General features: G+C 51.4%; 1 protein-coding gene across 5 annotated transcripts in view; it reads right to left on the bottom strand.

Moving 5' to 3' along the window:
• The window catches only part of CUX2 (cut like homeobox 2), a 320,706-nt gene that overhangs the window by 18,416 nt on the left and 283,073 nt on the right, over positions 1-19,217 (bottom strand). For all 5 annotated transcript variants that reach the window (XM_032239509.1, XM_032239525.1, XM_032239520.1 and 2 more), the window contains 3 exons: positions 15,680-16,440; positions 14,051-14,210; positions 2,050-2,319 (listed from right to left, as the gene is read on the bottom strand). In XM_032239509.1, the coding sequence (XP_032095400.1) occupies positions 2,050-2,319; positions 14,051-14,210; positions 15,680-16,440 (1,191 nt within the window). The remainder of the gene's footprint in view (positions 1-2,049; positions 2,320-14,050; positions 14,211-15,679; positions 16,441-19,217) is intronic.

The following is a 19,217-nucleotide window of genomic DNA, read 5'->3' as shown; positions in this document are numbered from 1 at the left end:
GTTGGCCAGGCTGGTCTCAAGCTCCTGACCTCGTGAGTTGCCCACCTTGGCCTCCTAAAGTGCTGGGATTACAGGTGTGGGCCACCATGCCTGGCCTGGTATATTTTAAAACAATGAATATGTCTTACTTTTATCATAAAATTTGTAGTGAAAATTTTGAGGCTTGCATACATCCCTCTGGGAGGGGGGCATCACCTGGATCTAAGACTCGGAGGATTTTGTGTCCCAAAAAGGGAAGGAGTCCTAGAAGAGATTTCTCCCCTGTGCTCCAAGAGGGCAAGGACCTCGGCACTGGGTGAGGACGGAGCTGGAGTTCTGCAGTGATTGGAGTTCACATCTTCCTGGAAGGAAGTTTTTAAAGCCGTCGGCTAAGAATTCCAGGTCCTCTCAGACCTGCATTCACCACCCTTTGTCCCATCCCAGACCCAGGTCAGGGCAGATGCCTCACACAGGGTCCTGGATGCCCTGGGGCTGCCTCCAGTGCCCTGGGATCTCACCGTGGGCACTTTTGTCTTTTTTCTTTTCTAACTTAACTTTTTAGAGACAAGGTCTCACTCTGTTCCCCAGGCTGGAGTGCAGTGGTATGATCATTGCTCACTGCGGCCTTGAACTCCTGGGCTCATGCAATCCTCCTGCCTCAGCTTCCTGAGGACCACAGGCATTTGCCACCATGTGTGAAGTTTGTATGCATAGAGTTTACAGTTAATTTTAGGAGCTTTTTTATTTTTATTTTTTATTTATTTATTTATTTTTTGGGACGGAGTTTCGCTCTTGTTACCCAGGCTGGAGTGCAATGGCACGATCTCGGCTCACCGCAACCTCCGCCTCCTGGGTTCAGGCAATTCTCCTGCCTCAGCCTCCTGAGTAGCTGGGATTACAGGCACACACCACCATGCCCAGCTAATTTTCTGTATTTTTAGTAGAGACGGGGTTTCACCATGCTGACCAGGATGGTCTCGATCTCTTGACCTTGTGATCCACCCGCCTCGGCCTCCCAAAGTGCTGGGATTACAGGCGTGAGCCACCGCGCCCGGCCCTTATTTTTTATTTTTTTGGAGACAGAGTCTCATTCTGTTGCCCAGGCTGGAGTGCAGTGGTGCAATCTCGGCTCACTGTAATCTCTACCTCTTAGGTTCAAACGATGCTTCTGCTTCAGCCTTCCAAGTAGCTGGGATTACAAGTGTGTGACACCATGAACTGGCTAATTTTGGTATTTTTAGTTTCACCATGTTGGCCAGGCTGGTCTTGAACTCCTGACCTCAGATGATCTGCTTGCCTTGGCCTTCCAAAGTGTTAGGATTACAGGGGTGAGCCACTGTGCCTGGCCTGTTTTTAATTTTATTGACTGATTGATTTTTTTTGAGATGGGGTCTTGCTCTGCTGGCCAGGCTAGAGTGCAGTGGTGTGATCTCAGCTCACTACAACCTCTGCCTCCCAGGTTCAAGCGATTCACCTGCCTCAGCCTCCCAAGTAGCTGGGACTACAGGTGTGCCCCACTGTGCCCTGTTAATTTTTTTGTATTTTTAGTGCAGGGTTTCACCCTGTTGGCCAGGCTGGTCTCAAAGTCCTGACCTCAGGTGATCTGCCCGCCTAGGCCTCCCAAAGTGCTGGGACTACAGGTGTGAGCCACCATGCCCAGCCATTATTTATTTATTTATTTATTTTTTAGAGACAAGGCCTTGCTCTGTTGTCCAGGCTGGAGTGCAGTGGCATGATCACAGCTCACTGCAGCCTTGAACTCCTGGGCTTACGCCATCCTCCTGCCTCAGGCTCCTGAGTTACTAGGACCACAGGTGTACCAACACATGTGAAGTTTGTATGCATGGAGTTTGCAGCTAATTTTAAAAAGTTTTTTTAGAGATAGGATCTTGCTATGTTGCCCAGGCTGGCCTCAAACTCCTGCTCTCAAGCGGCCCTCCCTTTCTGGCCTCCCAAAGTACCGGAATTACAGGTATGAGTCACTGGGTCCCAGCTCCAGACACTTTTTCAGGGTAAGTAGGAGGCAACCCAGGTGGGAGGCAGCCTCTCTGATTCCCACCGGCTCCGTACCTAGATTGTTGTCTGTGAGGACCTCCTTCACCCTCTTGGTGATGGAGTAGGTGTCCAGCTCAGGGGACATGGCCACGATCTCCTGGATGCCCCCTGGGGCCTGGCCACCTGAGTACATCTTCCCGCTCAGCGAGGAGCTGGAGCGGCCCTCTGGCTGCTGGTTCTCCTTGCTGCTCTCCAGGGACAGGCTCAGCGGCTCCTGGGAGCTCTTCTCAGGCTCTGTAGGGCTGGGGGGTGGGGATGGTGAGGACCTTGGTTCTGTGGGACTGGCTGTGGGCCACAGAGAAAGAGAAGGTGGTTACCATAATCTGGCACAGACACATCCAGTTGCAGCAGCACAGCCAGGAGTCGCCAACCACTCATTTTGCAACCACTGTAGCAGTAATTGCTCAGATAGGGACCTCTGGATGCTAAAACCAGTGGATGAAAGTTTGATGAGGACTAGGATATTTACAAAGTCTCCACGTATCTCCCCACACGATGCTTAGTAATTGCAAAGGGAAAAATAGCCACTTTACAGTACAGGGACCTGGTTGGACTCTCTCTCTGTCACCCAGGGTGGAGTACAGTGATGCAATCTCAGCCCACTGCAACCTCTGCCTCCCGGGTTCAAGCAATTATCCTGCCTCAGCCTCCTGAGTAGTTGGGATTACAGGTGCTGGTGGATACCATCTTAACCAATGGTCCAAGTTACTATCATCAATCACAGGAGAAGTCAGCAACATGGGTCTCCTGAGAGGACGCCCTGAGAAGGACATGGCGTCACTCCTGTGATATCCCCAGCCCCAAGTACACAGCCTGAATCTGATTACGAGGGAGCATCGGGCAACCCAAACTCAGACCATCTATGAGATAACAGCCTCTACTCTTCAGAAAGGGCACCAGTCCAAATCAAAACATGAAAACTAAACACAAGCGATACTGAATCTCATTCTGGACAGGGAAAATAAATTTGCATATTTTAATTAATTAATTAATTTGTTTTGAGACCGGGTCACCCAGGCTGGAGTGCAGTGGCTTGATCAGAAGTCACTGCAACCTTAACCTCCTAGGCTCAAGTGATCCTCCAACCTCAGTCTCTCAAGTAGCTGGGACTACAGGTGTGTGTCACCACACCTGGCTACTTTTTCTTTTATTGAGACAGAGTCTTGCTCTGTCATGTAGGTTGGAGTGCAGTGGTGTGATCTTGGCTCACTGCAACCTCCATCTCTTGGGTTCAAGAGATTCTTGTGCCTCAGTCTCCCAAGTAGCTAGGATTACAGGTGCATGTCACCACACCCCGCTAATTTTTATACACACATATTTTTTGAGACAGAGTTTTGCCCTGTCACCCAGGCTGGAGTGCAATGGTGTAATCTTGGTTCACTGCAATGTCCGCCTTCTGGGTTCAAGGGATTCTCCTGCCTCAGCCTCCCAAGTAGCTGGGACTACAGGCACCTGCCACCACACCCAGCTAATCTTAGTATTTTTAGTAGAGACAGGGTTTCATCATGTTGGTCAGGCTGGTCTCAAACTCTTGTCTCGTGATCTGCCTGCCTCGGCCTCCCAAAGTTATAAAGTTGCAGATGAGAGCCACACACAGCACCTGGCCAAGAATTATATATTTTATCTAAAAATTTATATAACACATAAAGGATATTACTGGGACAACGGAAGAAGACTGAATCTAGATGGTAGGATACAGACCAGTACTTTACCATGGTAAGGTTTCTCATTCTTGAAAAGCACTTGCTGAAGCATTTAGGGCAAAGGGGACAAGATGTCAATGAATTTCTCAAATGGCAGAGAAAGAGCACGATTGTGGCAAAATTAGTAACTGTTCAATCTGGGTACAGTGCAGGGAGTTTGCTGTTCTACTGTTTCCACTCTTCCTTAAATTAGATGTTACCTCAAAATGAAAAGTCAGATAAACAGCAGCAACTAAAGCCGGCAGCAGTGATCTACAAGTTCAACCACAGGAGAGGCTGAATAAAATACAGGGCTCCCTGAAGCGGGCTGCTCTGAGGCAGTGAAGAAACTGTAGTGAAATGTCCGCAGTGCAACGTCACATTTAAAAAGCCAGGCTGCAGCTGGGCGTGGCGGCTCACCCCGTAATCTCAGCACTTTGGGAGGCTGAGGTGGGCAGATCACCTAAGGTCAAGAGTTAGAGACCAGCCTGGCCGAATGGTAAAACCATGTCTCTACTAAAAAATACAAAACTTAGCTGGGCGTGGTGGCACATGTCTGTAATCCCAGCTGAGCAGGAGAACTGCTTGAAGCTGGGGGGCAGAGGTTGCAGTGAGCTGAGATCACACCACTGTACTCCAGCCCGGACAACAGAGCAAGACTCCATCTCAAAAAAAAAAAAAAAGAAAGAAGGGGGAGACTTTTTAAACTTCATTGTTCATTTTTCTTTCTTTTTTTTTTTTTTTAGGTGGCGTCTCACTCACTCTCACTCAGGCTGGAGTACAATGGCACGATCTTGGCTCACTGCAACCTCTGCCTCCTGGGTTCAAGTGAGTCTCCTGCCTCAGCCTCCCCAGTAGCTGGGATTACAAGCATGGGCCACCACACCCAGCTTTTGTATTTTTAGTAGAGATGGGGTTTCACCATATTGGCCAGGCTGGTCTTGAATTCCTGACCTTGGCTGGGCGCGGTGGCTCACGCCTGTAATCCCAGCACTTTGGGAGGCTGAGGCGGGAGGATCATGAGGTCAAGAGATCGAGACCATCCTGGCCAACATGGTGAAATCCTGTCTCTACTAAAAAATACAAAAATTAGCTGGGCGTGGTGGCTCACGCCTGTAGTCTCAGCTACTTGGGAGGCTGAGGCAGGAAAATTGCTTGAGCCCAGGAGGTGGAAATTGCAGTGAGCCAAGATTGCGCCACTGCACTCCAGCCTGGCCCCTGGCGCCAAAGCAAAACTCTGTCTCAAAACAAACAAACAAAAATGCCTGACCTCAATTTCAAAAAAAAGAAAAAAAAAAAAAGAAGTCCTGACCTCAAGTGATCCACCCGCCTCAATCCCCCAAAATGCTGGGATTACAGGGTTGAGCCACCATGTCTGGCCTATTTTTCATTTTTCAAAAGATATTTTGTGTGAATATATATTGGAAAAACGATTTGGAAGCTATCTGGGGCTTGTGATCTCAGGTGGGATGACTTTGCCAAGCCTCCCTCCTTGCATCTGTTAAATGGGGCCATAAGACACGTAGCGTTACACATACACTGAGCCTACTTGGGGCCATCGAGAGGACTCCATGAGACAACGTGGGGCAAGGGCCCACCTCCACCTCTTCTACCCCTTGGGGCATTAGAGGCATCCATGGGAGTCCCAGTGTGAGCTGAGCCTACTGAGAGACCAGGAAGGGTGGGGGCGTGCCCAGGGAGACACCCTTAATGGGGTGGCAAGCATGGTGTGGGGTCTAGGAATCGCAGTGCTGGCCACACCTAATCCCAGCAAATTAGAAAAAGGTGCCTCTTCCTTGAGGCATTCCAATGCCACCTGCTGGAAACTTGTTAAAATAACCATTAAAATGTTAAAAAACCATTAAAATGTACTTCCAGAAGGGACATCTCAAGCCCAGGATGGGTTCTTTCCTTCTCTTTGAGTAGATGACTCAGATCAGACTACTCCCATGCTCCAGAATCATCAATGGCTCCCCACTGCCCCTTGAACGAGAAATGTCTATCACCTTGTCTTGGTGATTAAGGCTCTGAACTCCCTTGTCCCTGCCCACCCCAACAAATGGAGCTACAGAGTCCCCCTCACTCCCCTTCACAAACATCTAGGCTCCTCTCTAAGCCCCTATGTCATTGCTCAGGCTGGTCTTATGATCCCGAGGACTTTCCTTCTAATTTTGAACTCCTATGCATTCCTCAAGACCCAGTCTTATATGTCCCTTCTCTGAGGTATGTATACCTCTGGAGTCTAATAGCACCTTGAGTATATATTGTCACACTTTGCTATAATTTCTTGCTTGGGCCAGATCTCTTCCTTACTGATGACGATGATGACGCTAATAAATTCCTTTTATTGAGCACTTACTACATGCCCAGGGTAGTATTATGTGCTTTATACCTATGATCTTTCTCTTAAAAAAATTTTTTTTTTTTTTTTAAATAGAGACGGGGCCGGGTGGGGTGGCTCACATCTGTAATCCCAGCACTTTGGGAAGCCGAGGCAGGTGGATCACCTGAGGTCAGGAGTTCGAGACCAGCGTGGCCAACATGGTAAAACCCCATCTATATTAAAAAAAAATAAAATTAAATAGAGACAGGGTTTCATTATGTTGCCCAGGCTGGTCTCAAACTCCTGGGCTCAAGTGATCCTCCTGCTTTGGGCTCCCAAAGTGTTGAGATTACAGGCGTGGGTCACTGTGCCTGACCAATGCTCATGATCGCAAGTGACCCTCATGACACCTCTAAGAGGTAAGTACTATGTCATCCCATTTTATGGATGAGGAAACCGAGGTTTAGAGAGGTTAGGCAACGTGATCAGGATCACACAGCAATAAATGACAAAGCCAGGACTTGAGCTTGGGTTGGCTTATGCCCAACACTGTCCTCTCATCCGTGAGCCCCTTGAAGGCAAGGACTACATGTTAGTCACAGGTGAATCCCTAGAGCCTGGGGGTGGGGTGGGGTCTCTGGACAGGTGCCTGCGGAGTGAGGGATTTCAGCCAGGACCTCTGAGTACTCCTGAAAAGGGCAAGGTGAAGGCCCAGAGTTCCAAGTAGCAGCACCACAGCCCCGCGTGACTGGCAGCCCACTCCGGGGGTCTCAAAAAGCCTACTGTGCCCCCTGTCCTAATCGAGCTGATCTTGTCCATCCATGTAGCAACTGTGTGACGCTGGGGCTGACGTGGGCATGTCTCAGGCTTACTGTTGCCAGCACTGATGCCACACTGGTGTGGCAGGGCCAGCCTGGGAAAGTGAGAGGCTATCCCAGGTGTCCACCCACTGCCGGCAGCAGGAGAGGGTCTTTGGGCTGGGCACAGTGGCTCACACCTGCAATCCCAGCACTTTGGGAGGCCAAGGGGGGGTGGATCACCTGAGGTCAGGAGTTCGAGACCAGCCTGGCCAACATGGTGAAACCCCATCTATACTAAAAATACAAAAAAATTATCCCGGCACGTTGGCTCGTGCCTGTACTCCCAGCTACTCTGGAGGCTGAGGCAGGAGAATTGCTTGAGCCTGGGAGGCAGAGGTTGCGGTGAGCCAAGATCACGCCACTGCACTCCAGCCTAGGTAACAGAGTGATACTCCACCTCAAAAAACAAACAAAAATAAACAAAAAACTGAGGGTCTTTGAAGGCATCTGCCTCTTGGAAAACTGTCTGCACCCACGTCCCAGCCTAGAGTGCCAGGAAGCGAAGCAAAGCAAACGGGATGACATGGAGATAGACCCAGATGACTGGCAGGAAAGAACACAGCCACCCCCAACCCCACTCCCCCAGGCAGAACCCGCCTTTCCAGCCCCTCTGACTTTGAGAACCGCTTTTGACAAAATGATGGGAAATCTCAGAAATCATCTCTATCAGGAGGAGTGTGCTAATTACAGGGCTGGGGTCACATGTGAACAGTCGGGTTGTCTGGAGAGGAGGCGGTGACAGGGAGAGGTTCGTCTTCCTGCCTGGGTGGGCTTGAGGGAGGGGCGCTAGACAGGGCTGTGGGCAGCTGGGGACAGGGGAGAGAGCAGAGTGACCAATCTGTTCCAGTCTGCCTGGGACTTTCCTGATTTTACTACAGAAAGTTGCAGGTCCTGGGGAACCTCTCTCTCCTGGAGGTGCAGAGAGACAGTGAGAGAGATGGAAGGAGCGCTTGAGGGTCAGGGAGGGAGAGACGGAGCAAACAGAGTGGGAGAGCAATGGTAAGAGAGGCAGAGAGAGGTGGAGAGGCAGAGAGAGAGAGAGAGAGAGAGAGAGAGAAGGTAGAAGTGAGCTAAAAAAAAAATAAGACAGAAGAGGACACTGGAGGTGATTGGGTGCCATGGCTGACACCTGTAATTCCAGCACTTTGGGAGGCCAAGGTAGGTAAGGTAGATCACCTGAGGTCAGGAGTTCAAGACCAGTCTTGCCAACACGGTGAAACCCTTCTCTAGTAAAAATACAAAAAATTAGCTGGGTGCCTGTAATCCCAGCTACTTGAGAGCCTGCGGTAGGAGACCTGCGTGAACCCAGGAGCTGGAGGTTGCAGTGAGCCAAGATTGTGCCATTGCACTCCAGCCTGGGCAACAGAGCAAGACTCTGTCTCAAAGAAAGAAAGAAAGAAAGAAAGAGAGAGAGAGAAAAAGAAAGAAAGAAAGAGAAAGAAAGAAAGAAAGAGGGCCGGGCGCGGTGGCTCACGCCTGTAATCCCAGTACTTTGGGAGGCCGAGGCGGGTGGATCACGAGGTCAAGAGATCGAGACCATCCTGGTCAACATGGTGAAACCCCGTCTCTACTAAAAAAATACAAAAAATTAGCTGGGCATGGTGGCGTGTGCCTGTAATCCCAGCTACTCAGGAGGCTGAGGCAGGAGAATTGCCTGAACCCAGGAGACGGAGGTTGCGGTGAGCCGAGATCGTGCCATTGCACTCCAGCCTGGGTAACAAGAGTGAAACTCTGTCTCCAAAAAAAAAAAAAAAAAAGAAAGAAAGAAAGAAAGAAAGAAATTGGAGGACAGGGACAGAGAGACCAGGAGAGAAAGACGGAGGGAAGACAAGGACTGTGTGTTGGCACAGGGCTTCCTTGACTGCTTGAGAATTCTGAGAAGCCTCGGATGGAAGGGTCTGGAATACTGATGCTGCCACTGTGGGCAGCGCTAATGAGGCTGGCTGGTTACACCCCGGGCTGTGACTGGCAGAGGGCGTGGCGGTAAGAGCAGGCTTTATAACCCTCTCACAGCATCTGGCTCACCCTCAGCAATGGGTGTGTCAGGGCTCCAGTGCTGGTCCCTGCCCGCCCCAGTGGCCAGGGCATACCCGGGGGGGCTGGGACAGGTTCTGACACCCAGCCCCACAGCCAGACTGTGTGGGACCTTGTGGGCAATGGATACACCCTTTTGCTTCCAGGCCCAGCGGGTTATGAACAAGCAGAGGCTGAGGGTAGCTCTCCCATCACCATTTGCTCCTTAGGGCCAGCAGCTACAGGCGCCACCTCCAGGCCCGATTCCCTGTTCATTATTATCGGTTTTGAGACATGGTCTTGCTCTGTTGTCCAGACTGGAGTACACTCACTCTAGCTCACTGCAGCCTTGACCTCCTAGGTTCAAACAATCCTCCCACCTCAGCCTCCTGAGCAGCTGGGACTACAGGCATCCGCCACCGGGCCTGGCCAATTTTTGTATTTTTATAGAGAAGGGGTTTCACCATGTTGGTCAGGCTGGTCTTGAACTCCTGACCTCAAGTGATGTGCCTGCCTTGGCCTCCCAAAGTGCTAGGACTACAGGCGTGAGGCACCTCGTCCGGCCTTGGTTTCCTATTCTGGGAGAGCAGGGAACAAGGTGTCCCGCCGCCTCTACTCACATCCCTTCCCAGGCTGCGCTAGCTCGCCTCCTAGCTGCTGCCTGTGCCCACCAGAACACCATTCTCCATCCTCTCTGCTGACCTCTATCCTACCTGTGCTCAAATCCTTCCATGACAATAAAATTTAAAACCAAAACAATCAGACACTGGGGAAATGCAAATAAAAACTATAGTGAGGGTTGGGCGTGGTGGCTCATGCCGGTAATCCCAGAACTTTGGGAAGCCAAGGCGGGCGGATCATGAGGCCAGGAGTTCGAGATCAACCTGGCCAACATGGTGAAACACTATCTCTACTATAAATACAAAAATTAGCCGGGTGTGGTTAAAACATAACACTACAGGTCAGGCACGGTGGCTCACCACTCCAGCCTGGGTGACAGAGTAATCTCAGCTACTCAGGAGGCCGAGGCAGGAGAATTGCATGAACCTGGGAGGTGGAGGTTGCAGTGAGCCGAGATCACGCCCTTGCACTCCAGCCCGGGTGACAATGTGACACTCTGTCTCAAAAAAAAAAAAAAAAAAAGCCTACAGCGAGATACCACTTCACACCCACCAGGACGGCTAGCGTCAACAACCGGGAGATAATACGTATTGGTAAGGATGTGGAGAAACAGCAACTCTCTGAACTTCCTCAGTAAGTTCAACACAAAGTTACCATATGATCCAGCCAACTGAACTCCTAGACATAAGTCCAAAGAACTGGAAATGGGGGTTCAGACAAAAATAGGTACACAAGGTTTCATAGGAGCATTACTCAAAGTAGGCAAAAGGGGGTTTGTCCATACAACGGATATAATTTAGCCATAAAAATAAAGGAAACTTTGATACAGCCTGTATGAGCCTGGAAAACATGTTAACTGAAAGAAGCCAGACGCAGAAGGCCAAATTGTACAGGATTCCATTTAAATGAGACATTCAGATGAGGCAAATCCACATGGAAAGAAGGTGGAGTCCCTGGAGTCCCAGGAGCTGGGGGGAGAGGAGGATGGGCAATGACTGAACGACTGCTTGATGGGTATGGGGCTCCTTTTTGGGGTTCTAGAATATTCTAGAATTAGAGGTGATGGCCACACACATTGCGCATGTATTAGATCTATTGAATTGTACACTTCAAAAATGGTTTAAAAGGTACATTTTATGTTATGTGGTTTTTTAAAAAAATTTTTTAATTTTAATTTTTTTTTTTTTTAAAGATGGAGTTTCACCATGTTGGTCAGGCTGGTGTTGAACTCCTGACCTCAGGTGATCCACCCACCTTGGCCTCCAAAGTGCTTGGATTTACAGGCGTGAGCCACCATGCCTGGCCTTTTTTTTAATTTTAATTTTTTTTTTTGAGACGGAGTTTGGCTCTTGTTGCCCAGGCTGGAGTGCAATGATGCGATCTCGGCTCACTGCAACTTCCATCTATGGCTTCAAGTGATTCTCCTGCCTCAGCCTCCCAAGTATCTGGGATTACAGGCGCCTGCCATCACGCCCGGCCAATGTTTTGTATTTTTTTTTTTTTCTTTTTTCTTTCTTTTTTTTTTTTTTTTATAAAGACGGGGTTTCACCATGTTGGTCAGGCTGGTCTTGAATTCCCGACCTCAGGTGATCCACCCACCTTGGCCTCCAAAGTGCTTGGATTACAGGCGTGAGCCACCATGCCTGGCCAATTTTTTGTATTTTTAGTAGAGATAGGGTTTTACCATGTTGGCCAGGCTGGTTTTGAACCGCTGACCTCAGGTGATACATCCGCCTCGGCCTCCCAAAGTGTTGAGATTACAGGCTTGAGCCACTGTGCTCAGCCTTTTCTTTGACAGAGTCTCACTCTGTCGCCCAGGCTAGAGTGCAGTGGCACCATCAGTTTACTGCAACCTCCGCTTCCTGGGTTCAAATGATCCTCTTGTCTCAGCCTCCCGAGTAGCAGGGATTACAGATGCATACCACCACACCTGGCTCATTTTTCTATTTTTAGTAGAGACAGGGTTTTGGCATGTTTGGCCAGGCTTATCTCAAAGTCCTGGGCTCAAGTGATCCGCCCGCCTTGGCCTCCCAAAATGCTGGGATTACAGGTGTAAGCCACCATGCCCAGCTGTTATGTTAATTTTACCACAATAAAAAAGTTAGTTAAAACATAATACTACAGGCTAGGCACGGTTGCTTACCACTCCAGCCTGGGTGACAGAGTGAGACTCCGACACAAAAAACCAAAACACAACCCCCTTACCCACCACAACACTATAAAAAAAGGATGGAAGTCTTTTCACAGGTAGGCACATTTGGGGACCCTGGGGGCAGGGAGCCTGATGGCCCACATCCCAGGGTGCTCATCCTAGCACTGCCACTCACTGGATGGTGGCCTTGGGCAAGTCACTGCGATACTCTACCCCTGGATTTCCTCATCTCTGAAATGGGAATGATAAATGGTCCCTCCGTGGAGACTGACATGAGGATTACAGGACAAAGCACTTGGTGCTCCGTCTGGTAAGTGACAGTGGTCACGAACATGGCTGAGTTTAATCCTCACTACGCATTATGGAGAGGAGTTTTTAAATCAAACGTCGTATTTATAAAATATTTCAAACCTATAGAAATACACAGAAAACAATACATAAGGCCTCCCCTCCCTTCGACCCGTCATTAGAATCGACGCTGACACTTCACACCCATCACTTCCCATCTCCCTTCTTGTTTTAAAGAAATAGGAAAGGGCCAGGCATGGTAGTTCACGCCTGTAATCCCAGTACTTTGGGAGGCTGAGGCGGGCAGATCACCTGAGGCCAGGAATTTGAGAACAGCCTGGCCAACATGGAGAAACCCTGTCTCTACTAAAAACAGGAAATTAGCTGGACATGGTGGTGTGCACCTGTAATCCCAGCTACTTGGGAGGCTGAGGCAAGAGAATTGCTTGAACCCGGGAGGCAGAGGTTGTGGTGAGCCGAGATTGCGCCACTGCACTCCAGCCTGGGCAACATGAGAAAAACTCCGTCTCAAAAAACAAGCAAATGAAATGAGAATGGAGAAGAGCAGACAAAGTCCCCCCTCCCTGCCTCTTCTTGGCCCCCCTCTCTGCCCAGTGCCACCTCCCTCCCAGCTGGGGGTACTGTTTCCTTTATACATTTTATTTTATTCAGTCTTTTAAGAGATGGTCTCATACGCTCAGGCTGGAGTGCAGTGGCACAATCATAGCTCACTGCAGCCTCAAACTCTCTGGCTTAAGCGATCCCCTGGCCTCAGCCTCCCCAGTAGCTGACACTACAGGTACATGCCGCCACGCCAGGCTAATTTTTTATTTGTAGAGATGAGGTTTCACCATGTTTCCCAGGATGATTTCAAACTCCAGGGTTCAACAGATCCTCCTGCCTTCACCTCCGAAAGTACTGGGATTACAGGCATGAGCCACTGCTCCTGGCCTTTTTTTTTGAGACATGGTCTCACTCTGTTGTCCAAGCTGGAGTGCAGTGGTGTGATCATAGCTCAAGTGACCTCCCACCTCAGCCTCCTGAGAAGCTGCGACCACAGGTGCGTACCACTACGACTGATCAATTTATTTTTATATTTTGTAGAGACAGGGTCTCCCTCTGTTGCCCAGGCTGATCTTAAACTCCTGGCGTCAAGTGATCCTCCAGCCTCAGCCTCCCAAAGTGCTGGGATTATAGGTGTGAGCCCCGTGCCTGGCCTCAGACTCCTGTTCAGTGCATAGGTCTGCAGCCACCAGCGACACCGGCGTGTGGGCTCATCCTGCAGCTGTCAGCTTCTACAGTAAGCGCGGGCACTTCCGTCACTTGACGTTATGTATCCAGTCCATATTCCGGTTGATATGGGCCTGCTGACCTGGCTCATCTGTGAACCTGAGATACGCTTTTGTCCGATTGACAAGACTGCGCTCGGGACCTTGGATTCAGAGTCTGGCCTCCCCTGGTCTCTGCCCTCATCCCAGTTCAGGGCTGGGTGGGTGCCTCACCAGGGCCTGGCAGACGTATCCCCTAGTCCCCACAGTGGCAGGGAGCTGGGGTTCCCCTCAGCACTTTTGGACTCTGGAACTTTGGACATGTCTCTGAGCCTCCATTTCCTCACCCGGGCAAAGCTCACACGCCAGCCTGCTCGTGCCATCGTGGGCAGCTGGGTAGCACTGCCTGGGGCCCTGTGCTAAGAAGGAGTCTGAGTCTGCATGCTGGGTGTTTGGGAAACAGAGCTGTGATCAATTAGCAATTCCAGATGTGGGACTCCACATGCAAAGCATGTTCTCCATCTGCTCTGAGCACTACGGAGCCACCTGGAGGCTTAAAGCCAGGACCAAGTGCATCAGGCGTGCAGCTTCTAGAAGCATCCCTCCAGTTGGAGGAAGGTAGAAAGGGGAGCAGAGAAACCCCAGTAGCCCTCTGCCGTGTGCCAGGATGGCCGTGACAGTGGCCGGGATGAGATCCAGGGCAGCGGAGACAGAGGGACAGGTAGATGGGCAGTAAAGCCAGGCAGACATGCCACTGTGCAGGTGGGAAGGTTGCCAGCAACCCCCGGGGATGTTCCCGCCACACTCACCCTGGGAGGCGCCGGGCTGCTGGCCCACTGCCTGGCCGAGCTGGTCGGAGAGCCACAGCTGCATGCGGATGAAGGGCTCCCGCCCCTTCTGCGTCAGTTTGCTCCAGGGCTTTGGCCGGGACAGCATGTCGCTCACGCTGCCCTGTGACAGGCCCAGCACCTGTGAGGAGTGGGGCAGGCAGGTAGGTCAGTGGGCCCCTGGGATGCAGGCCTGGCCCTCCCTCCCTCCTTTTTTTTTTTTTTTTTTTTTTTTTGAGACAGAGTGTTGCTTTGTTGCCCAGGCTGGAGTGTGGTGGCATGATCTCAGCTGACTGCAACCTCTGCCCCCCAGGTTCAAATGATTCTCCTGCCTCAGCCTCCTGAGGAGCTGGGACTTATACAGGTGTGTGCCACCATGCCTGGCTAATATTTGTATTTTTAGTAGAGACGGTGTTTTGCCATGTTGGCCAGGCTGATCTTGAACTCCCGACCTCAAGTGATCCACCTAACTTGGCCTCCCACAATGCTGGGATTACAGGCGTGAGCCATCAGGCCCCACCTCCCCTCTGTTGGAGTCCACAAAACCTTCATTTGCTCCTCATAGGTGCCTGCCATGTGCCTCTGCTGTGCCCCTCCCCTCTAGTGCCTTCCCTAATGTCCCTACATGTAAAAATCCTTCAGTGCCCCCTCCTCCAGGATGCCTTCCCTGACCTCCCACTTAAACCATTTCTCCCTCCTCGGAGCTTGCCTGACTCTTTACCTATTACCCTGCTAAAAGTGGAAGTGATACGTAAAACTGGCATTGCAGGGGCACCAACCAATTAGGACACACTGAGGTCCCCTGGCTGGGCCAAGCCTTACTTAACCCTTTTTAAAAATTTTATTTCTTTTGGGATGAAGTCTTGCTCTTTTGCCCAGCTGGAGTGCAGTGGCGTGATCATGGCTCACTGCAGATTTGACCACATGGGCTCAAGCAATTCTCCCACCTCAGCCTCCTGAATAGCTGTGCACCATCACACCGGGCTAATTTTTTTTATTTTGTAGTGACGGGCGTCTGGCTACATAGCCCAGGCTGGTCCCCAATGCTTTTTTTTTTTTTTTTTTTGAGACAGAGTATCATTCTGTCACCCAGGCTGGAGTGCAGTAGCAAGATCTTGGCTCGCTGCAACCCCCACCTCCCGGGTTCAAGCGATGCTCCTGCCTCAGGCTCCCAAGTAGCCAGGACAGTACAAGCACAGGCCACCATCCCAGGCTAATTTTTGTATTTTTAGTAGAGACAGGGTTTCGCCATGTTGGTCAGGCTGGTCTCAAACTTCTGGGCTCAAGAGATCCTCCCACCTCCACCTCCCAAAGTGCTGGGATTACAGGCGTGAGCCACCAAGTCCTGGCACTTAACCCTTTAGTGGCTGGAGCTCAGGTGATCTGGAGGGCCCTGGAGGAGGAGAGGCAAGTGGTTGTTTACTGGCCAGGATGGAAGCATTTCCCGGTTTTACCAACCACGGAGCAGAATGGAGGCCCTGCTTCCTGAGGGGCCCAGGGACAGCAGGACTCAGGAATGAGGGCCCGGGCCTCTCGGGCCTGCTTGGGTGGGCGTCCTGCTTCTCTGACGTCTCCCAGAGCTCAGGCACTGGGGGCGCGCCCTGCACTCACCTTCTCCCCGAAGATCCTCTGGCAGATGCCGTTCTTGGCCAGCTTCTCCTTGACCTGGCGGGTGAGCTCTAGTGTGTCCACCTCGCGGTACATGTACAGCTCGTACTGCTCGGGGGTCAGCGGCGGCACGGTGGGCTTCAGGGTGCGCGGCACGTAGGCCGGGTAGTAGGGCAGCCGCGCGCCCGCCTCGCCCACCACGCCCTCGGCCTTGAGCTCGCCCGCCCTGGGGGGCTCGTCCTCAGCCCCGGCCGCCGCCTCGTCCTCGGGGGGCGCAGGGGCCTCATCCCCGCGGGGCCAGGCGCGGCCGTTGGGCTGCCCCGAGTAGCCGGAGGAGGAGGAGGACAGCGAGGGCGACACGGAGGCGTAGGGGCGGCTGAGCAGGCCGCGGTCCGAGGCCCAGTGGTGGTCGAAGTAGCCGGCGTCGCCGATCTCGGACTTGACCTTGCGGATGATGCTCTGCACGAAGGCGGCGGGGGACAGGACCGGGAGCGGTGGCTGTGCCGGGCCTCCGCCGCCCTCCTCCTGCTTCACCAAGGCCGGGGCCCCGTTCTGGCTCGCGGTGGCCAGCGATGGTCGCTCCGGGGGCGAGGCAGGCACCGAGCGGCCCCGGGGTGCCGCCTCCATCTCCAGCAGCGCCTGCTGCTGCGCCTGCATCTCACGGCGCGCCTGCTCCAGGATGCTCTTGATGGCGTCCTCCGAGGTGCTGGCGGGGCCTGCGCCGTTGGCGATGCTCAGCGGGGCCGCTGAGGTCTTGGGCTCGCCTGTGGGGAAGGGGACAGGGCGGCCCGATGCCCAGGGTCAGGGCTGGGCTTGCAGAGCATGATGTTCATAGCATCCCTGTTGATACCAGCAGGCTGTACAGGCACTGTGTCCAGCAACTGGGGACTGGCTAAGTAAATGATGATCCCTCCCTGTGGCAGAATATTAGGCAGCCACCAAAAATGTGGTTGACAGTGAGGTTTTGGCATATGCAGAGAAGGTGCTCACCGGGATGGGATGATGCAATGTAAGAAGAGACTTGACTTATTTTATTTTATTTTGAGATGGAGTCTCGCTGTTGTCGCCCAGGCTGGAGTGCAGTGGTGTGATCTTGGCTCACTGCAACCTCCTCCTCCCAGGTTCCAGTGATTCTCCTACCTCAGCCTCCCAAGTAGCTGTGATTACAGCTGTGCACCACTGCACCCAGCCAATTTTTGTATTTTTAGTAGAGATGGGGTTTTGCCATCTTGGCCAGGCTTGTCTTGAACTTCTGAGCTCAAGTGATCCACCCGCCTCAGCCTCCCAAAGCGCTGGGATTACAGACATGAGCCACAGTGCCCAGCCTGATCTGACTTTTACATAGGCCATGCTCCAACCATGCAAATGTTCAAAGACAAAGAAAGCATGAAGGCACAGAAAAGTGGCTTGTTCACTTGTTCTGTTTAAAAAAAATATTATTCAAAAACATTTCCTTCTGGCCGGGCTCGGTGGCTCAAGCCTGTAATCCCAGCTCTTTGGGAGGCTGAGGCGGGTGGATCACGAGGTCAAGAGATTGAGACCATCCTGGCCAACATGGTGAAACCCCGTCTGTACTAAAAATACAAAAATTAGATGGGTGTGGTGGCACGTGCCTGTGGTCCCAGCTACTTGGGAGGCTGAGGCAGAAGAATCACTTGAACCTGGGAGGTGGAGGTTGCAGTGAGCCTAGATTGCACCACTGTGCTCCAGCCTGGCGACAGAGCAAGACTCCTTCTCAAAAACAAACAAAAAATTTCCTTCCTTCCTCATTTCCCCTTCCTTCCCTTCCTTTCTTTCATAGAGATGGGGTCTTGCCATGTTGCTCAGGCTGGTTTCAAACTCCTGGCTTTAAGCGATCCTCCTGCCTGGACCTCCCAAAGTGCTGGGACTACAGGCATGTGCCACTATGCCCAGCTAATTTTTTGTATTTTCTGTAGAGACAAAGTATTTTGTATTTGCTATGTTGCCCAGGCTGGTCTCAAACTCCTGGGCTCAGGTGACCTGCCCTCCTCAGCCTCCCAAAGTGTAGGGATTACAGGCATGAGCCACTGTGCCCAGCCCTTCACTTGTTCTAACAGCAATGAATCCAAATGCCCATGCAGAGAATGGATAAAAAAAATAGTGGGATGGGCCAGGCACGGTGGCTCACACCTGTAATTTCAGCACTTGGGAGGCCAAGGTAGTCAAATTGCCTGAGTTTAGGAGTTCGAGACCAGCCTGGGCAATATGGTAAAACCCAGTCTCTGCAAAAATACAAAAATTAGCTTGGTGTGGTGGCACACGCCTGTACTTTGGGGTCTGAGTCAGGAGGATTGCCTAAGCCTGGGAAGTTGAGGCTGCAGTGAGCCAAGATTGCACGCTGCACTCTGATCTGAGTGACAGAGCGAGATCCCCATCTCGAGCAAAAAAAAAAAAAAAAAAAAAGTGAGATGATCACAATGGAACACTATACAGCAGTGAAAAAGGAAATCCTCATGCAAAATCACACATGAATCTTTATTTTATTATTCTTTTTAAAAAGAGATGAGGTCTTGCTATGCTGCCCAGGCTGGAGTGCAGTGGCTCGATCACAGGTACAACTATAACCCTCTGTAAACTCCTAGGCTCAAGTGGTTCTCCTGCCTCACCCTCCCGAGTAGCTGAGACAACAGGGGTGAGCTACTGTGCCCTTTGTGTGAATCCTAATAACATAATATTGAGTGAAAGAAGCAAGGCCAGGCTGGAAGCAGTGGGTTATACTTGTAATATCAGCACTTTGGGAGGCTAAGGCAGGAGGATTACTGGAGCCCAGGAGCTCAAGACCAGCCTGGGCAACAAAACGAGACCCACATCTCTACAAAGAATTAAAAAAGATTAGCCAGGCCTGGTGGTGTGTGCCTACGGTCCCAGCTGAGGCAGGAGGATCACTTGATCCTGGAAGGTGGAGGCTGCAGTGAGCCATGTTTGCGCCACTGCACTCCGGCCTGAGCAACAGAGTGAGACCCTGTCTCAAAAACAAACAAAAGACAACAACACAAAACAAGTCCAATAAGATGGCACTCAGAATCATGTTTTCTTTTCTTCTTCTTTTTTTTTTTTTTGAGACGGAGTCTTGTTCTGCTGCCCAGGCTGGAGTACAGTGTCGTGATCTTGGCTCACTGCAACTTCTGTCTCCTGGGTTCAAGCAATTCTTCTGCCTCAGCCTCCTGAGTAGCTGGGATTACAGGCACTGGCCACTGGGCCTGGCTAATTTCTTTTTTGTACTTTTAGTAGAGATGGGGTTTCACCACGTTAGCCAGGCTAGTCTTACACTCCTGAGCTCAAATGATCTACCCGCCTCGGCCTCCTAAAGTGCTGGGATTACAGGCGTGAGCCACCGTACCCGGCATCGCACATTTTCTATCAAGCTCCATAACAAACAACATATATAACATGTGATTTGGTGAAACATGTTTTCCACAAATGGCAAACACAAAGGAACAATAGGACAAAAATTTAGGATGAAAGATACCTCTGGGGGAGGAGGGCAGGGGTGGGGCGGGGGAGGAGGGCAGGGGTGGGG

This window comes from Sapajus apella, unplaced genomic scaffold (assembly GCF_009761245.1).
Source record: "Sapajus apella isolate SASKATOON/1434 unplaced genomic scaffold, GSC_monkey_1.0 scaffold2, whole genome shotgun sequence".
Classification (NCBI taxonomy): domain Eukaryota; kingdom Metazoa; phylum Chordata; class Mammalia; order Primates; family Cebidae; genus Sapajus; species Sapajus apella.
Note: the sequence above shows the minus strand (reverse complement) of the source record. Positions and strands in the feature narration are given on the sequence as shown.